This window comes from Trachemys scripta, chromosome 5 (genome assembly GCF_013100865.1).
Source record: "Trachemys scripta elegans isolate TJP31775 chromosome 5, CAS_Tse_1.0, whole genome shotgun sequence".
Classification (NCBI taxonomy): domain Eukaryota; kingdom Metazoa; phylum Chordata; order Testudines; family Emydidae; genus Trachemys; species Trachemys scripta.
The window spans coordinates 139,476,627-139,496,194 of record NC_048302.1 but is presented as its reverse complement, the minus strand read 5'-3'; the positions used below and the strand labels follow the sequence as shown (position 1 = coordinate 139,496,194).

The 19,568-nt window shown below is 61.6% G+C and overlaps 1 protein-coding gene across 6 annotated transcripts in view; it reads left to right on the top strand.

The window, feature by feature from the left end:
- The window catches only part of DQX1 (DEAQ-box RNA dependent ATPase 1), a 26,447-nt gene extending 19,015 nt beyond the window's left edge, over positions 1-7,432 (top strand). For all 6 annotated transcript variants that reach the window (XM_034772349.1, XM_034772347.1, XM_034772350.1 and 3 more), the window contains 7 exons: positions 3,899-3,998; positions 4,360-4,518; positions 5,069-5,260; positions 5,535-5,660; positions 6,020-6,210; positions 6,386-6,576; positions 6,853-7,432. In XM_034772349.1, coding sequence (XP_034628240.1) covers positions 3,899-3,998; positions 4,360-4,518; positions 5,069-5,260; positions 5,535-5,660; positions 6,020-6,210; positions 6,386-6,576; positions 6,853-7,042 — 1,149 coding nt within the window. In that variant the 3' untranslated portion in view covers positions 7,043-7,432. The remainder of the gene's footprint in view (positions 1-3,898; positions 3,999-4,359; positions 4,519-5,068; positions 5,261-5,534; positions 5,661-6,019; positions 6,211-6,385; positions 6,577-6,852) is intronic.
- Positions 7,433-19,568: the final 12,136 nt, after the last annotated feature.

Sequence of the window (19,568 nt, the reverse complement as noted above, 5' to 3'; positions counted from 1 at the left end):
GGACCTTGGTTGCAACAATGATCTATATGGTCCCAGTTTATGTCAATAACGTCACAAACCATAACAAGGGAAAATCCCCACTTCGTCACACCGGGTCAAAGGCTTTTTGAAAGTCTAAGTACACTATATCCACTGGATCCCCCTTGTCCACATGGTTGTTGACCCCTCAAAGAATTTTAGTAGACTGGTGAGGAACAATTTCCCTTTACAAAAGGTTTCAGCGGGTAGCTGTGTTAGTCTGTATCAGCAAAAACAACGAGCAATGTCAGCAAACCCCCTTGCCCATTCTGTCCACGTATCTATTCAAGGGACACCATCATGGAACCCAACCACACCAGCCACGCCATCAGGGGCTTGTTCACCTGCACATCTACCAATGTTATACATGCCATCATGTGCCAGCAATGCCCCTCTGCCCTGTACATTGGCCAAACCGGAGAGTCCCTCCGCAAAAGAATAAATGGACACAAATCAGACATCAAGAATTGTAACATTCAAAAACCAATCGGAGAACACTTCAATCTCCCTGGTCACTCAGTAACAGACTTAAAAGTGGCAATTCTTCAACAATGAAACTTCAAAAACAGACTTCAACGAGAAACTGCAGAACTGGAATTAATTTGCAAACTTGACACCATCAAATTAGGCCTGAATAAAGCCTGGGAGTGGCTGGGTCACTACAAAACATAATTTTCCCTCTGATAATCACACCTTCTTGTCAACTGTTGGGAATGGGCCACATCCACCCTAATTGAATTGGCCTTGTTAGCACTGGCCCCTCACTTGGTAAGGCAACTCCCATCTTTTCATGTGCTGTATATTTATAGCCGCCTACTGTATTTTTCACTCCATGCATCTGATGAAGTGGGTTCTAGCCCATGAAAGTTTATGCCCAAATAAATTTGTTAGCCTCTAAGGTGCCACGAGGACTCTTCCTTGTTTTTCCTTTACAAAAGCTATGTTGACTCTTCCCCAACATACTGTGTTCATCTGTGTGTCTGATAATTCTGTTCTTTACTATAGTTTCAACCAGTTTGCCTGGTACTGAATTTAGGCTTATTGGCCTGTAATTGCCAGGATCACTTCTTCTGCCTTTTTCAAAAATTGGCATCACGTTAGCTATCCTCCAGTCATCTGGTACAGAAGCTGATTTAAGCAATAGGTTACAAACTACAGTTAGTAGTTCTGCAATTTCATCTTTGAGTTTCTCCCAACCTCTTGGGTGATACCATCTGGCCCCGGTGACATTACTGTTTAGTTTATCAATTTGTTCCTGAACCTCCTCTAATGATCCCGCAATCTGGGACAGTTCCTCAGATTTGTCATCTTAAAAAGAATGGCTCAGGTTTGGGAATCTTCCTCACATCCTCATCCATGAAAGCTGAAGAAAAGAATTCATTTAGTTTCTCTACAATGGCCTTATCTTCCTTGAGTGTTTCTTTAGCACCTCAATCGTTCAGTGGCCCCACTGGTGGTTTGGCAGCCTTCCTGCTTCTGACATTTAAAAAAAAATCTTTGCTGTTAATTTTTTGTCTCTCTCGCTAGTTGCTCTTCACTATTTATTTATTTATGTATGGGCTGCCTAGTGACACTTTTAGGCTGTCATAACTTATGTTGCTCAAGGGTGTGAATAAACCACTCCCTGAGTGACGTAAGTCACCCCTACCTAGCGCTGTCCGCACCAGTGCTCATGGAGGCGGGTGAGCTTCTCCTGCCAACATCGCTACCGCTGCTCGCAGGGCTGTCATAGCTACGCTGACAGGAGAGCTCCCTCCTATCCGCTTAGAGCGGCTACGTTCGCGAGCTTACAGCAGCGCAGTGTAGCCGTAGCCTTACGCTTGACTTGCCCGAGTTCATGCTCCTTTCTGTTCTCCACAGGGATTTAACCTGTGCAAGGATGCCCGTTTGCCTCTAGCCACCTCTTACTCTGTGGCATTTTTTTGGTCCTCTTACTATTTTTGTTGTTTATACATTTAATTTGAGCCTCTATTATAGTGTTTAAAATAGTTTCCATGCAGCTTGCAGGCGTTTCACTCTTGTGACTGTGCCTTTTTATTTCCATTTAACTAGCCTCCTCCTGTTTGTGCCATTCCCCTTTTTGAAATTAAATGTCACTGTGGTGAGTTTCTCTGGTATTTTCCCTCCTACACAGATGCTAAATTGATTTTGTTTTGGTCACTATCAGTGAGCAGTTCAGCTAGATTCACTTCTTGGACCAGATCCTGTGCACTGCTTAGGACTCAATCAGGAATTCTCTCCCCTTGAGGGTTCCAGGACTAGCTGCTCCAAGAAACAGTCATTTGCGTCTAGAAACTTTCTCTACGTCCTGAGGTGACATGTATCCAGTTAATATGGAGAGAGTTGAAATCCACCTTTGTTCTGTTTTCGACCTGTGTGTAACCTCTCTACTCACCCCGAGCATTTCACGATGGCCTGGTCAGGCAGTCGGTAGTACATCCCTCCTGCTGCGTTCTTATTGGTCAAGCAGGGGATTTCTAGCCACAGAGATTCTATGGGACAGTTGGATTCATTTAAGATTTGTACTCTATTTGACTCTTTGCTTTCTGTCACGTAGAGTGCCCCTCCCCCACCTCTCATTTGTACCCCGGTATTACCTGCCCCACCGATTATCCTCATTTCTCCAACTTTCCGCGAGGCCTGTTCCATCCGTGTCCTCATGTAATCCCAGGCACTCGGCTTCCCCAGCTCAGCAGTCACGTCTCTGGCCATTCTGTCTAAGCACCGTATTCGGTCACAGTCCTTCATGTGTTTCACTAAATGGGACTCTTGCGTTTGACTGGTCCTCCCGAGCGCCTACCTGTATTTTACCAATTTGTCCTGTCCTCTGTACTCGGATCTAAAATCCCCCGCTAATGAACTCACCCCTACGGGATGCCTCTGTCCGAGCCGTGTCCTCCGCACCTGTCGCCTTTCCCCAGCTGTTAGTTTCAAAAATCCCCTATGACCTTTTCAATGTGACATGCCAGAAGTCTGGGTCCGGTTTGGTTGAGGTGGAGCCCATCCCCCCCGTGTCAGCCCCTCCTTCCCCAAAGGTTCCCCAATTTCTAATGAACCTGAACCCTATTGTCTTAGCCTTGCAGTTCTGCCTGTCTAGCTGGTCCTGTGTGTGGAACTGGGAGCATCTCAGAGAACGCTACTGTGGAGGTCCTGGACGTCAGTCTCTTACCTAGCAGCCTAAATTTGGCCTCCAGGACCTCTCCCCTACCCTTCCCCATGTACCACGACCACCAGCTCCTCCCCAGCACCACACAGACATCTGTCTGGATGTCTCTTCTGAACTGCAGCCTTTGCACCTCGAGAGAAAAGGCCCCATATCCCAGTACCCTGCCCCGCGGCTGGATTGGAGCCGGCATTCCCTAGAGAGGAAAGGCCCATGTCCCATTCCCTTGAGCCAGCCGGTCCCGCCCTGGGGCTGGCTCGGATAGGGTTCCCAACCCTCCAGGTTTGGCCTGGCGTCTCCCGGAATCGGCATCGACCTCCCAGTGACCATTGAAAGCAACCCGGGAGATTTTAATAGGCTATTTTAAGAGAATGATGTCATGTTGGGGTTGGTAACCCTGGGGTCGGAGCCAGTGCCCCCTAGAGTCCCATTTACTCCTGCCCTGACCAGCCTGGGGGCCCGGTTGCAGTCCCAGAAATCTCCCTAGGGTGGCTGGCCCGACGTGGACCTCTGCTGGCGAGATGTAGTACTGCCGCTTTGCAGAGCAAACCCTTCCAAGCAGCCAGGAGGACCCACGGGCAGGCTGGGGGCGGGGGCTGATTTCTGTGTCTGGTGGGGAATGGGGAACACAAGTCTAGCGCCGGCTGGTGAGCAGAGCCCATGGCCGGCCCGGGAGCATCAGGCCGGCCTGCCCCTCAAAGCACCTTGTCCCCACAGGTTTACAATCCCCGGATCCGCGCAGACTCCCAGGTGCTGCGGCCTATCAGCAAGAGCCAGGCGGAGTCACGGAGGCAGCGGGCCGCAGGCAGCCCCCCAGGTGAGTGCCCGGGCCGCAGGCAGCCCCCCCCCCCCGGTGAGCGCCCGAGCCCGGGCCGCAGGCAGCCCCCCAGGTGAGCACCCGGGCCGCAGGCAGGTCCCCCTCCCCCCAGGTGAGCGTCCGGGCCGCAGGCAGCCCGTGTTAGGGACGCGCTGGGAGGTGTCAAAGCCGTGGGGCTGGCAGTGCCGGGCTGGGGGACCAGCCTGGGCGTCTGGGGGGCTAGCTTGCTGGCCGGCTGGGCTGTAGCTTTAGCTCCAGTCTGCTGCCACTCCGCCCCCACAGTGCCTCTTCCCCAATGCCAACCCCCCCCCTCAGTCCCGCTCGCGCCCCGCCCCCATGGCAGCTCCCCTTCATCTGGCAGGCACCTGTCTGCGCCTCTACTCCGAAGCCTTCTACGAGCAGCTCCTCCCGGCCGCCCCCGCCCCCCACGTGAGCGAGGCCAACCTGAGCCGGCTGGTCCTGCTGCTCAAGAGACTCGACATCGCTGACATGGGCCAGTGTGACTTCCTCGACCGGCCAGGTACAGCCCGGGGCTGCGGGTCGGGAGTGAGGGGCGTCTGCGGGACGGTGGGGGATGGGAGGGAAACATGGGGCTGCTCTGGGTGACCCATTAACAATCGCGCGGGGGGGGGGGGGGGGAGATGGCCTGTTAACGAGATTCCCAGCTGGCCCCACGCCGCAGACACTGAGCTGGGAGGGGCTGGACATGGGCAGGAAACTGCAACGGGAGACTTGGCCTGGGGACCCCCAGCTCGGCCGTGGGCAGGAGCAGTTGGCGGGCTGGGACTGAGGTCTGGCAGCAGGAGAGACAGCCATGCACAGGGGGAGGGCCAGAGCATCGGGGGGAACCCCACCCTCCGGCCACCCCTCCATCCCAGAAGGATGGTCCCCTCCGGGAGGGGAGGGGAGGGGAGGGGAGGGAGCTGGCAGGCCTGGCGTGGGGGAGGGGGATGAGTCCTGTGCAAAGGGAGTTTGGCACAATGGGGGGGGCTTCGGGGGGGGCTCTGGCATTGGGGCTGCGGCATTGGCCCCTCCCCTGCCCCCCAACCGACTCCCTGCCCCCCAACCAGCCCCCGAGTCGCTGATGCAGGCCCTGGAGGACCTGGATTACCTGGCCGCGCTGGATGATGATGGGAACCTCTCGGAAGTGGGGATCATCATGTCGGAGTTCCCCCTGGACCCCCAGCTGGCCAAGGCACTCATCGCCTCCTGCGAGTTCGACTGCGTCCACGAGATGCTCACCATGGCCGCCATGCTCACGGGTAGGGGGCCAGGCGCGGGCACCGCGTCCCCTGCGAGAGGGAGCAGCACCAGGGCTCCGAGTCGGGCCTGGCCGTGCTGTCTGTCTCCTTCCTTTCTGTGGGTGAGAGGTTCTCAGCGCTGCGGGGAGCCGGGCTGCAGGCCGCACAGCCTCCTGGGGATCCAGGGGCTGGGTGGGTCTCTGCCACCCCCAGCCATGCTGGGGACTGTGGGGGCAGCTGCAGGGAGAGCCCTGCCGGGCACTCGAATAACTCTTTCCTGCCTGCTTCTCCCCAGCCTCGCCCTGCTTTGTGACCCCGGTGGCGCGCTCCGAGGAGGCTGCGGCCGTGCGCCGGCAGGCCCTGCTGCACCCCGATGGGGACCACTTCACCCTCATCAATGTCTTCAATGCCTTCCAGCAGCGTGAGTGCCGCTCTGCGTGCGGGTGCGGGGGATCTCCCCAGCATCTGCCGCTGCCCGCGTCCTGGCATCACCCACCACTTGCACCGGCTGGCCGTACCCCATGCCCTGGCACCACTGTGCTGGGGCCCCGCCCTGGCAGGGCGACAAGCTGCTCCGCGGGCAGGTTGCAGTTCCAGAGGCTACGGGCATTCAATAGGTCTGGTCTCCGCTGTCCCGAGCCGCGAGTGGTGGGGGTGTCTCTGCAGGGCTGGGCGTGGCAGACGGGGGCAAGGGAGATGGTGTGGCCCTGGGGAGAGGATGGGGGCAAGTGCCCGATGCAGGGAGGGGCCGGGCCCCCAGCTGACACCCCTCTCCCGCAGACGAGCTGGATGAGAGCTGGTGCCGGCAGCACGGGGTGAGCGGTGCGGGGCTGCAGCTGGCGGGCATCGTGCGGGCCGAGCTACTGGAGGTGATGCAGCGAATCGAGCTGCCCGTCTCTCCCCCCGCCTTCGGCACGGACGACAACGTGCTCAACCTCAAGAGGGCGCTTATCTCTGGCTACTTCCTCAAGGTGGGGGAGCCCCCAGAACAAGGGGCCTTGTGGCGCAAGGGGAGGGGGCTGCCCTGGGTCCTTGGGGGGGCCCTACATGTGTGCAGGGTGGGGAGAGAAGAAGGGGTGGGGGCACTGCGCAGGCTGCCATAGGCCCCGCTTTGTCTGTCCCCACTGACCCCTCTGCTCCCCGCAGGTGGCCCGGGACATCGACGGCTCCGGGAACTACCTGATGCTGACGCACAAGCATGTGGCCCACCTGCCCCCCCACTGCTGCTACGTGGTTCGGAGACCCCTGCCCCGCCCACCCCCCTGGGTCCTGTACCACGAGTTCACCATCTCACAGGACAACTGTCTCAGCGTGGTCTCTGAGATCCAGCCCCAGATGTAAGGGTGGGGGGATGCTGGGGGAGGGAGGGGAACGGAGACCCCCAGCGGGGGAATGGCTGGGGAGGGGGGAGAGCCCCTAGCCTCGTTGGTGGCTGGCTGCAGGGCAGGCCCTGGAGATGCTGGCAGGGTAACACCTGGCCCGGGGCAGGGCCTGGCGCCTTCTCTGTGCCCCTCCAGCCTGGTCCCTGGGTGCTGCCCCCTCCTGCCTGCCGGGGCCCTGGTGCAAGGGCCTGGCCTGGCGCTGCCCGGCACTGATCTGCTCTCTCCTCGCAGGCTGGTAGAGCTGGCACCCCAGTACTACCTGAGTAACCTGCCGCCCAGCGAGAGCCGTGACCTGCTCATGGAGCTGAGGGAGAAGGTGCTGGGGGCTGCGGAGCCACTGGGCCGGCTGGAGCCAGCGCTGGACGGAGCAGGGGGTGTGGAGGGGGAGGACAAGGACAAGGATGTGTGTGCACTCCAGTGAGTGGGAGCGAGGGGCTGGCTGGGCTCCCCTCTTGTGACAATGGGGGGTACAGGGAACCCCAGGAGGGGGCGCGGGGTCCTTCCCCTCGGCCGTGCTGCCACGCCAGTCCCCCATGCTGCTGTACCTGTGGGGTGCTCCGGTGGGGCTCCTGGACCTCCCAGCTCATGGTGCAGGGGGGACTGCCCCCCGTCTTCTCTCTGAGCCGCCTCACCCAGGTGCCACTGGCTGCTTTCAGGTCCCCCTCCTGCCTGCTGGTGTGTTACCAGGGGCCTGCTCTGCCATGGGGCACAGCCTCTCTGCCCCACAGACCTTCCGGCCCCGCACACGGACCCGGGAGCAGGGGGAGCCAGCCCATGGCCTGACTGTATAAAGCTTTTCTGTGACCTTTGTTCTCAGCCTTGTGTCCGTTGCTCCGAGCCGGGGGTGTTCAGCAGAGGGGGCCGTGGGGCTCAGTGCCTGCCCCTGAGCTGTGTCCCCTTCCTGGCAGCATGCCCAGCTGGCTACCTCTGCAGGCCCTGGGCCTCGTCCCCAGCGTGCTGGGGGTGCAGCCTTTCCCACCGGTGTGGGTCCAGGCCTGCCAGGTCAGGGCCAGCCTCGTGCCCTGCTGGCCACTCACCCAGGTGCTGTACCCGCTCCTCAGAGCTGGGAGCCTGGGCCCAGCTCCCCTCCCCACCCCTGGAACCACTCCTGCCTGCTCAGCCTGCCCTGTAATGTAAATACATCCACCCCCAGGACCCTCCACTGAGCCTGTTGCTTTCCCTTGGCCTGCTCCAGCCCCCTTCACATCGCTCTTCATGGCCTGAGAATTACACGGCTCCTTACAGAATACCGGCCCCTGCCTCAGCTCCCCTGACCTCCTGCAGCAGCTCCCTTCACTGGACAAGGGTAGACGCGTGAGAGCGAAAACAGCAGTGTGCCCTTCGTAACCCTCAGCCCTGGGGCTCCCTGCTCAGCCGGGCGAGGGGAGCAGATGCCCACCCCTATCCCTCCAGCCGGGCTCTCGTCCAGCAGCAATACATTGCCAGGGCTTCAGCCTGGGCTCCCCTCTAGCGTTAGCCCCGGTCCCCTCACCCCTGGGGCTCCAGGCCAAGGTGGAGCTGCCAGCTGGCCTCTGCCTCCCCTGGATGTGGGGACAGTTTGTGAATTGTCCCTGGGTCACGGGGACGCTGGCCCCCAGCAAGGGCGGAGGGGGCAGAGATGATCCAGGGCTGTTGGGGCTGCAGTATGGGGTCAGCTGCTGCTGGGATCCTGCCTCCCTCTTCTCCAGCTCTGGGTGCCGGCTGTCCTGGTGGCTGCAGCCTCCCCAGGGCATGGGGCCCGGCACCTGCAGGCTGCGTGCTGGGGTGGGCAGAGCTGGGTGGGGGGCTGCTCGGTGCGTCTGTGATCCCATCTGGTTCAGAGCCCCCCTCCCCTAGGGAGCTTACGTGAGAGCAAACCTCGGCAAGAAGCCTGGGCCAGCCGGAGCTGTCTCAACAGGGGCCGAGAGGTTATGTCCCCTCTGTATCTGGCACCAGTGTGAGCGCTGCTGGGATCCTGTGCCCACAGGCCACGAGGGCTGCTGACAAACGGGAGAGGGGGCAGAGAAGAGCCCGGAGGAGGGCTGGAAAACCTGCCTTAGCGGGAGAGACTCAGGGAGCTCCGGCTCGGGAGCTTGAAGGGCAGGTTCAGCGGTGACTTGATCCCAGGCTGCAGGTGCTGACGGGGGAACAAACACCTCCTAAGGGGCCTGTCGGGCGAGCCGAGGATGGACACGCTCAGCCTGGCAAAGGGGGAGATTCTGACAGGGAGGGGAATTAACCACAGGACCGGATCCCGGAGGCGTGAGGTGGATTCTCTGTCCCTGACAATTGTTCGAGCCAGGCTGGGTCTAGCAGCTCTGCCGTAGGGGTGAGTGGGCAGCCGGGCTCTGGCCTGGGCTGCACCGGGTCAGCCTGGATCATCGCAATGGGCCCTGCTGCCCTGGATCTGACTGGCTGGTGCTGAGGTGCCCTGATCCCTTGGGCAGTGCCCTGCGGGGCAGCTCCCTGGACAGGCCCCCCAGGCCAGCACCCCAGGGGCTCTGGGGGCCCGCAGGCCAGAGAAGCCAGTGGGGCTGGGCTGTCCTCGCCCCAGCCCCTCCCCTGCTGTCCCCCCCGCCCCGCAGCCTCAGCTCACTCTGGGGCTGCGAGCTCCTACCAGGCAGCGCAGCGGCGTGGCTGGCTCCGGCCGCTCGGTGCGGCTGCCAGTCCTCGTGCTCTGAGCGGCATGGTAAGGGGGCAGGGAGTCCCAGGGGGCAGTCGGGACTGGGAGCAGGGAGTTTGGATGGGGCAGAGGTTCTGGGGGTGGTGGCCAGGGGACAGGGAACAGGAGGGGGTTGGATTGGTGTGAGAGTCCCGGGGGGCCTGTCAGGGGGCCGGGGTGTGGCTAGGGTTTGGGGCAGGCAAGGAGCAGGAGGGGTGGTTAGTGGCGGGGGTCCTGGGAGGGGCCGGTTAGAGGACAAGGAGCAGGAGGGGTTGGATGGGTTGGGGGTTCTGAGGGGGGGCAGTCAGGGGGCAGGAATTGGGGTGGATAGGGGCAGAGGCCAGGCTGTTTGTGGGGGGCACAGCCTTCCCTACCCGGCCCTCCATACAGTCTTGGAACCCCAATGTGTCCCTCAGGCCAGAAAATTTGCCCACCCCTGTCCTAGGCCCTGGCTTCACAGGCCTCTTCCCCCCCCTCCCCCCAGGAAAGCTGAGCCCTCAGGCTGGGGGGAGCCTAGCCCTGTGCCCCCCGAGGTGTTTTGCTGGTGGGGGGGGGCGTTTCACACTGGCTGTGTTCCCCTAGAGCTGGTGGAGGTTAAAGCGAAATCCCCCCTGCCCTGCCAGCCCCACCCCGCAGCCCCTGTGACGTGAGAAGGAGGGGGTGGCCCTGGCAGGGCAGCGGGGCTCCCCCCGGCACGGCTGTGTTCCCTGGAAGTGCTGGGGAAGCAGAGGCGTCAGCGCTGGGCTGGCCGCCCCCCAACTCACAGGGGAAGTTGTGGTCTGAGCTGCGGGGAGCCCGTACCTGGGGGGAGCCCAGTGGTAGGAACCTTCTGCTCCTTCGTATCCCAGCTGTGCTGGGCCCAGCCTCTCCTCTGGGCAGGGAACAAGGGGCAGGTGCCGTCGGGCCTCTCCCTGCAGGCTGGGGAATGGCCAGGGGGCCAGGTGGGCCGTGCCCAGCCTGTCCCGCGCCATGGCAGAGGGGATGGAGCCGGTTAGGGGCTGGGCTCCCTGGGGCAGGGGCTGCAGGGGGCCTGGCCAACTTGGGGTGCTGAGCAGAGGGGGCCCCTCCCAGGTCAGTGCAGCACACGAGGGGCAGGCCCTGCATGGAGCCCCCGCAAACACCTGCCCCCCGTGGGGAGAGGAGAAGAGGCAGCTGGCTGGGACGGGGCAGGGGTGTACTGGACTGCGGTATTTCCGCCCCCCCTGGCTGGCTGCAAAGCTGGACGGGCAGGGGGCCTATGGCAGCCCTGTTGGCAGAGCCGGCTCCAGGGTTTTGGCCACCCCAAGCGTCGCAAAAAAAAAAAAAAAAGCCACGATCGCGATCTGTGGCGGCAATTCGGCGGGAGGTCCTTCGCTCCGAGCGGGAGTGAGGGACTGTCCGCCGAATTGCCGCCAAATAGCTGGACCTGCCGCCCCTCTCTGGATCGCCCGCCCCAAGCACCTGCTTGCCAGGCTGGTGCCTAGAGCTGGCCCTGCCTGTTGGGATGGATGTAGGGAGAGCTGAGCCCCGCACTGGGCTCCCTGAATCTGGCCATCCCAGCTGGAGTGGGCTGGAGCCGGGGCTGCACCCTGCGAGCCGGGCAGGGCGTGGCACTGCCCTTATCAGTGCAGTGACAGCAGTGCCCAACTTCCCATTTGCTTTCCAGGAACCCGAGACCCTCCGTGAGGCTGGGGGGAGCGCAGTGTGCTGGGCCTCCGGGCACCAGGCTGGCAGCGAGCACCGGACGCTGCGGGGGCGGGGCTGGGGATCTCCTGCGGAGCAAGGGGGCTGCAGCCAAATCTCCCTTCAAACCCAGGCTGCTCCCCACTGCCCACCCAAGCACCCCTCGCCCACAGGCTGGGCCCTTGTGTAACGCCTTCTGGGACAGCCGGGCTGCGGTGCCGCTCTGGGCACGGCCCCTTAGGACCGGGGTGGAGGGCATGTCCCTGCCCTTCCCCCATCAGCCTCAGGGGGCACATCACTGTCCCTCCCCCCACCCAGCCTTGTCCCACTGCACAAGCCTGAGAGCCGGTAAGGCCAGAAAGGCCTGTCGTGGCCAGCCAGTCCCACCCCTGCAGGGCCCAGGCCAGACCCTCGCCTGCACCACCTGCCGCAGCCCATGGCTAGCTCAGAGCCCCAGGGCCTAGTGGGGCAGAATGAGGGGTGCAGCCGGGTGCCCACAGTAACCCCTTGGCTCCATGCGGTGGGCCTGTGACCGGCATGCCGGCACAGGGGGGCACAGGCCCCCGCTCAGGTCAGGGGAGATCCCCAGCTGCTGGCACAGCTGCTCTGCAGGGGGGACACAGGCCTGTGCCACGCCAGCAGTGCTGGGCCCCGACTCCTTCCCGTGTGCTCAGAAAGCCCCCAGCAGCTCCGCTCAGCGCAGGGCCCCAGCCGCCCTGGCACCGCGTGAGGGACAGGCCTGGGGAGGACACCGCAGGGGCAAGGGCTAAGCGCTGGCTACTTGCAGTGAAGCCAGGCCGTGAGCAGATCAACTTCTAGCTCACGCCCCAGGGTTCTGCCCCCCCACCCCACAGACTCAGCCGGGCCCAGGGTTCTGCCCCCCACCCACAGACTCGGCCGGGCCCCAGGGTTCTTCCCCCCACAGACCTGGCCGGGCCCCTGGCCACACGCCCTGGGGTTCTGCCCCCTGCTATGCCCTTGGACACGCGCCCTGGGGCTCTGCCCCCCACCCCGCCCACAGGCCCCACCGTCCACCCCGCTGCCCCAGGCACCCGCTCCAGCCACATGTGCAGCTGGCCCACGATGATACCAGGTCTGTATCCATGGAGGCGCTGATCCTGGCAGCCCGGTGGGATCGCCGAGGGTGAGGTGGTGGGGGATTTGAACCAGGTGTGTGGGATGTTAATGGTACCAGAGCCTGGGTCTCAGCTGCCGCAACGCCCCCTCCAGTCCAGTTCTACCCTGTCAGCGCTGCCCCGTGTGACGAACTGGGACTGTTCTTACTCTGGTCTGTGAATGCTGACAGGGGAGTGTGGCTAGGATAGTCTGCGTTGGGGATGGGAGACTGACCGAGGGAGAATACCTGAGCATGTAAGGTGAGAACCCAGGAAGGGGTTAGAGGCCAGGTGACACCTTTGCCTGGGAAACTGAACAAAGGCTGTGGGAGGGGTCGCTGGAGGCAGAGTTTCAGGAGCTGGCTGGTGGAATGGCTGGGAGGCAGACGGGGCTCTAACCATCCAAGGGGGCTGTGGTGCCCTGGGACCCCAAGATGCACCTAATTGGGGGGGCGGGGTCCTGTAGTCTGTGCCTGCAAGACCTGTCTTGGACTGTGTTCCTGTCGTCTAAATAAACCTTCTGCTTTACTGGCTGGCTGAGAGTCATGGTGAATCGCAGGGAGCCGGGGGTGCAGGGCCTTGTGTCCCCCCACACTCTGTGACACCCTGGCCTGGCGTGTGTCTGGGTCTGCTGTGACTATCCCCCTCCCCCATGCCTCTGGCCCTTGCAAGGAGCAGGGAGGCACCTCTCCCACCCCCACGTGCCTTTGGGGTACTGACAGCTGAAGCTACTGCCGGTTGATTTAACAAAGCCCCATTGTGGGGGCCCTTTCCCCAGCCCCTTTGCTCCTGCCCCCATTATGCACCAGGACCAGGGCAGCTGGGTCTCCAAGTCCCAGTAGCTGCGAGTGCCCCAGCCCCGAAGGCAGCGCTGCCCCCCATCCATGCACCGGCCTCCCCTCCGCTCGCAGCAGTGACTGTGATGCCAGCGCCCCTCCCCCAACCCATGGCAGCCCCCACCCCTGGGCATGCCCACACGCCCCTCATGGCCTGGCTGGGGGCTATGGCGGCTGGGGCCCCACCCATCGGCATGGCCAGGACACTGCGCAGGGGACAGCACCCCCTCCCCCAGCCTGGTCCCAGCAGCGCCCACAGCTGCCCATCACCCCTTCCCCACCCCCCAGCGCAGGCTCCCAGCTCTGGCCTGAGGGCCAAGGCAAAGGCAGCGCAGCCCCATTCAGAGCCCCTGGTCCCAGGGCTCCTGCGTGTCCTGGTGCTGGCCCTGGCGGTGTGTGAGCAGGAGGGGCTGGTGGCGCAGCGGGGCCCGGATGGCAGCAGAGGCCTTGGCGCTGATGGGAAGGTGCCACCACCTGCTGTGGGCTTGACAGGTGCCAGCTGGGCGGGCCATGGCTGTGAGCTGGGAACCCCTCAATGCCAAGCGGCCTGGGGGAGACAGGAACAGCCTCACGGTCGCCCAGGGGCTTGGCTGGTTCTGGTTCTGGTTCAGGGACACAGGAATTTCCCCGGGCTCAGGCTGGCCGTGACCTTGGACAGCGTCGGGGGTCCACAGGCTCGGTGCTCACGCGGCTCGGGACAGGGCCGCCCAGAGGGTTCAGGGGGTCTGGGGCAAAGCGGGGGAGCTGCGGCGCTTGTACTCACCCGGGGGCGCTCTGGGTCTTCAGCGGCGGGGGGCCCTTCAGGCATCTTCAGCAGCACTGAAGGGCCCCCCGCCACCGAAATGCCACCAAAGACCCGGACCGCCACTGGGCCAGGGCTTGTGGGGCCCCTGCAGGGCCCGGGGCAAATTGCCCCACTTGCCCCCCCCCCCGGGTGGCCCTGGCTCGGGAACAACCCCGGGGGAACCCTTCCTTGTGCCAGCCCCTCAGGGTCACTCTCTTTCTGGGTGGGTCCCTCGACTTCCCTGCCTTCTGGGACTGACCCTCAGAGCCTTCAGCCCCCCCATGTCATGCCGTGAACTCCCTGCAGCGAGGCCACCTGAGCCGGACCCCTGGGGGAGACGTGTACCCCAAAGGGAGCACTGCACCCCACCCTCCCGATTGGCCGGGACTCTCAGCCGGCGGGTGACAGCGGGGGAAGGGGGGGATTTAACAGGTGGCTGGAACGGCGTAGCCAGTCATTGGTTACCAGAGAGCAGAAAGTTACACCCTGGGCCTGCGGGGTCAGCCCAGAGCCCCCAACCCCTCCTTAGTCCCAATCCAGGAGCATCTCTCCTGCCTCCAGCCACCCCCGCGGAACCACCCCACCTGCCCCCTCCTCAGTCCTTTGTCCTCCCGCTGCTAACACCTGGCCAGCTTCTGCGGTGGGGGGATCAGGGTTGTTAGTTGCCAGGTGCCAAATGGCAGGGCAATTGGGGTGGCCATTGTCTTCTGGGACTGTCCATGGGCCTGGGCAGGGCTGGCTCTGGCTTTTTTGCCGCCCCAGGCAAAAAAGCCTCCCGCTGCCCCCCGCCGCCCCGGCGGGGAGCACGGCAGGGGAGGGCCTGGCACGGCAGGGGAGGGGAGGGCCCCGCTCTCCCTGACCGGCCGGAGCGCCGGGAGAAGGGCGGAGAGCCCGGCTGCGGCCCCGCTCTCCCCGGTGGGCCGGAGCACCAGGGGAGGACGGCGAGCCTGGCCGTGGCCCCGCTCTCCCCGGGTGAGTGCCGCCCCCCTCCAGCTGCCGCCCCAAGCACATGCTTGGAGGGCTGGTGCCTGGAGCCGGCCCTGGGCCTGGGGACTAGCCAGCCAAGCGCAGTCACACCTGGATCTCTGCACAGAGTAAACACCCTTTTCCTCCCACCTAATTACCCATGCACCACAGAGGGGAAATTGAGGCCTGCACAGTATCCATACATCATATTACAGAAAATTCCCCCTCTGTCCTAAGGGGTTTGTCACCTTTCCTCAGAAGTGTGTGGGGGTGGGTCACCAGCCAGGATTAGCTGGGTGTAGCTCACTTTGTCATTTCCCTGTCACTGTGGGTGCCTTGGGCCCTGGGCCCCTCTGTCACGCCTGTTCACTGCCGGTGACACATACAGTCTAGTCCCCTGGGGGCTGTGCTATTTTAGTCCAGTTTTGGTTAAGTGGACAGGCGCTGGTGAGGGTGGGGCCTGTGATTTACAGGTCAGACTAGCTGACCTGGTAGCCCCTTCTGCCCTTAACTGCTAGGCCTGTCCCCGGAGTCTGGCTCATCACATAACGCCGGATGAGTCTCCGAGGAGAGTCAGGGGCCCCCTGGGGATTACGAGCATTGTGACGTGTGCGCACTGAAGCGATGTGAGGCGTTAGCTGTGCACACTAGAAACACGTCCTCAGTGGCTGCTTCAAGGCATCAGTCACTAGCGAAGGTGCCACGGGAGGTCAGAAATGGGAATCTGTCGGAATGCAAGTTAAACCTTGCAAGCTAATGTGATGGATGCGTCTCCTACCAGCTCAGATGTTACCGGAGCGCTGTGAACCCAGCAGGCAGCCTGAAGCACAGCCCATCGCGGCTAGGACTCTTCAGCTTGGAAAAGAGGAGACTAAGGGGGGATATGATAGAGGTCTATAAAATCATGAGTGATATGGAGAAAGTGGATAAGGAAAAGTTATTTACTTATTCCCATAATACAAGAACTAGGGATCACCAAATGAAATTAATAGGCAGCAGGTTTAAAACAAATACAAGGAAGTTCTTCTTCACGCAGCGCACAGTCAACTTGTGGAACTCCTTACCTGAGGAGGTTGTGAAGGCTAGGACTATAACAGCGTTTAAAAGAACTGGATAAATTCATGGTGGTTAAGTCCATGAATGGCTATTAGCCAGGATGGGTAAGGAATGATGTCCCTAGCCTCTGTTTGTCAGAGGGTGGAGATGGATGGCAGGAGAGAGATCACTTGATCATTGCCTGTTGGTTCACTCCCTCTGGAGCACCTGGCATTGGCCACTGTTGGTAGACAGGATACTGGGCTAGATGGACCTTTGGTCTGACCCGGTACGGCCGTTCTTGTGTTCTTATGTGAGGGCAGCAGGTTACCCCCAAAGAGGGGATGGGCTCCTGGCAGACGCACAGCCCTGGGGTTGGGGGACAGCTCCAGAGGGGCCTGCCCAGGTGCAGTGTGCAGGTGTAGGTTCATTAACATCTGGAGCAGAGATCCCCCATGATGCAGTGTGTGATGAACTGGGACTGTTCCTACTGTGGTCTTTGAATGCTGACAGGGGAGTGTGGCTAGGATAGTCTGCGTTGGGGGATGGGAGACTGACCGAGGGAGAATACCTGAGCATGTAACATGAGAACCCAGGAAGTTGTTAGAGGCCAGGTGACACCTTTGCCCGGGAAACTGAACAAAGACTGGGGAGAGAGTTGGGAGCTGGCTGGTGGAATGGCTGGGAGGCAAACGGGGCTCTGACCTCCCAAGGGGGCTGGGGCGCCCTGGGACCCCAAGATGGACCTAACTGGGGGGGATCCTGTTGTCTGTGCCTGCAAGACCTGTCTTGGACTGTGTTCCTGTCGTCTAAATAAACCTTCTGCTTTACTGGCTGGCTGAGAGTCATGGTGAATCGCAGGAAGCCGGGGGTGCAGGGCCTTGTGTCCCCCCACACTCTGTGACACAGTGCTTCCCTGCTCCCAGAATTCTGTGCAGTTCTCTGTTCTCCGTTCTGTATGCTAATGAGATGAATCCCTGTCCCACCTTTCATGCAGATGAGGCTAGGGGAGTTGTCTCTGCTCTCCATTCTGTATGCTAATGGAGATGTCTTCATTTTGTCACCCTTGTCAGAAGGGGTCTAGGTGTTGCTCCCAATGCCCTTCACTGCTCTCTGCAAGTCTTTTCTCTGGTCGGTCTTGGTTCAAGCGAGGGGGTGTCATGTCTTTCATGAGTCAGACAGGCTAGATACTGCGCCCTGGTTCCCCTAGAACACAGAGCTGACTGGTAGCACCCGGGACACCAGAGCCCCAGAGACAGGGCTGGGTTAAGAGCAAATGCCCAAGGGGTCACCCCCTGCTCCAACCTGGGGGTCAGGGCAGCCCAGGCTGCAGCCAAGATGGCCGACACAGGGGCGGGGTGCTGCCCTCGCTCCCTGGCAGACGAAGGGGAGGAGGCAGTGGCCGGACCCAGCCCAGTTCCAAACCTAATGGCTTTGGTGGGGGGCAAACGGGCACAGGCCTCATGACGGCTCCTCATGTGCCCCGTGAGTGCGAGCGAGCGACCAGCCCAGCCCGGCCCGGCCCAAGGGCACACGGGACTCGGCGCCGTGCTGCGGATTGGATATGGGACGTGGGACGTGTCAGGGAGGGCGCGAAAGGAATCTTGAAGGTGCCTGGTGGAAGCACTGCCGTGGAAACGGGCGAGATGCCAACGTTGGGAGGGTTCGACCCCCCCTCCCCCCAGTCACTGGCTCCAGTGACCCCGCTCGGGCCGGGCTCGAAGGGGGAGAGATGTGACTGAATGGGAATTTCTCATAATATTTTGGATTTGTGTGCCTCAGTTTCCCCCAGGAGCTACCTGGTTAGCGAGGTGGGGGGAAGGGTTGTTTACTCTTTGCAGAGATCCAGGAGCCTGGGGATGCAGACAATGGCCTAGACGCTGGGTACCTGGCGACTATCCCTGGATGGTCCCAGCCGGGTGTGAGCAGCGGGAGGACAGAGGGCTGAGGAGGGGGCAGGTGGGGTGGTTCCGCGGGGGNGGGGGGGGGCCCCCGGGCCGGGGGGGGGGGGGGGGGGGGGGGGGGGGGGCGCCCCCCGGCCCGGCTGCGAGATGGGGGGGGGGGGGGGGGGGGGGGGGGGGCAAACGGGCACAGGCCTCATGATGGCTCCTCATGTGCCCCGTGAGTGCAAGTGAGCAACCAGCCCGACCCAAGGGCAGACAGGACCCGGCGCCACGCTGAGGATTGGATACAGGATGTTTAATTGAATAGCAATGGGGCTGTGAAACCTGATTAAGGACACAACAGCTCCTGCTGCTGGCTGGGTTAGACTAGGTGACCCTTCTAACTCTGTGGTTCTGGGATTCTAACTCTTGGAAGTGCCGGGCAGGAAGCTACCAAGGGGATGCGAAAGATGCGGTGGCACCTGTGGATAACATTTGTGGGTTCGAACTTCCCCAGGTCACTGGTTAGAGTGACCCTGCTCAGTTTGGTCTGGAAGGGGGAAGAGATGTGACAAAGTGGGAATATTCTATAATATTTTTATGGGGCCTGTTTGTGCCTCAGTTTCCCCTAAGATGCATTGTTACTCAGTGAGTGGGAAAGGCCTGTTTGCTCTCAGGGCAGGGTAAGACACATGGGCCTGGGTGTCACCTAGCTGTCTGAGTGTTGGTCTCCATGGCCTTGAAAAGACAACCATCAATCCAGTTGCTCAGACATTGACACCCGCGGGATTTGGATCTCCCCACCTTGACGGGGGAGGTGTGAGGCGGGGATAAGAGCTGCTGCTGGCTGTCACCTGGAGTCAGACGAGAGACAGACAGAGCTTACACCACGTGTTCTCCAAGTCCACTGCAGACAGGACAAGCAGTACCGGGCCTGCTCGGCTGCAGGGGAGATTGAGGAGAACATTAGGGAAAGTTTCTAACTCTCAGGGTAGCTACACTCTGGACCAGGCATCCAAGGGAGGTGGTGGGATCCTATCATTGGAGGTTTTAAGACCAGGTTGGACAAACCCGTCAGGGCTGGTCTAGGGTCATTTGGTGCTGCCCCAGCGCAGGGAGGGAACTGGATGACCTCCCAGCCCCACATTTCTATGTATATCTCCCCACCCTCCAGAGACAGGAGGGGGGTTTAGTAGCTAGTAGGGTGACCAGACAGCAAGTGTGAAAAATTGGGACTGGGGGGGGGGGGGTAATAAGAGCCTATGTAAGAAAAAGACCCAAAATCGGGACATCTGGTCCCCCCCAGCCGCTGGTGTCGCCCACCCCTCTGCTCCGTGTGCAGATCTGGCTTCGCTGTGTTGGCTTACGATGCTCCATGGACGAGCTGACAGCCAGACGGGTGAATTGACTTCCCTGGTCTGCCTGAAAACCGGTTTGTCACCCTGCCCGGGTTCAGACGGTAACACGTGTCTCCCGCTTCCCAACTGCATGCAGCACAGCTCCCCAGGGAGCCTGGCTTTCCCGACGTGCCCTGCAAGCCAGGCACCAGCAGCAGGTGCTGTCACAGAGCTGTGAGCCCTTTGCCAGCTGGTACCAAGGGCCTTGGTGTCAGACACACCCCTCGTCTCCACGTCCACGGCCTGTCCCACCACCTGATCACCTCCCAGACCCCACTGGGCCAACTCCGCCTTTGCCTTGCCAGTGGGACAGCAGACACCGAGCACTTGCCGCAGTTCCCGCCTTTGCACTTTCTGCCCGGCTGCCCTCACACGCAGGGCAAGCTCCCCTTCAACTCCGCAAGGCCACCTCATTGGCGCTGTCCAGCTCCCTACAATTACCCCACAGCCGCCCCAAGACCATTCCCGTCTCCCTGCCCCCTCGTGCTCCGCCATCTGCTCTCTCATCTCACACGCGGCCTGTGAGCTCCTGGGGCAGGGACTGCCCCCGTTAGATGCTTGCAAAGTGCCCAGCGTGGTGGGGCCCCAATCTTGGGGGGGGGGGGGAGTCTGGGCAGCCAGCTCCATG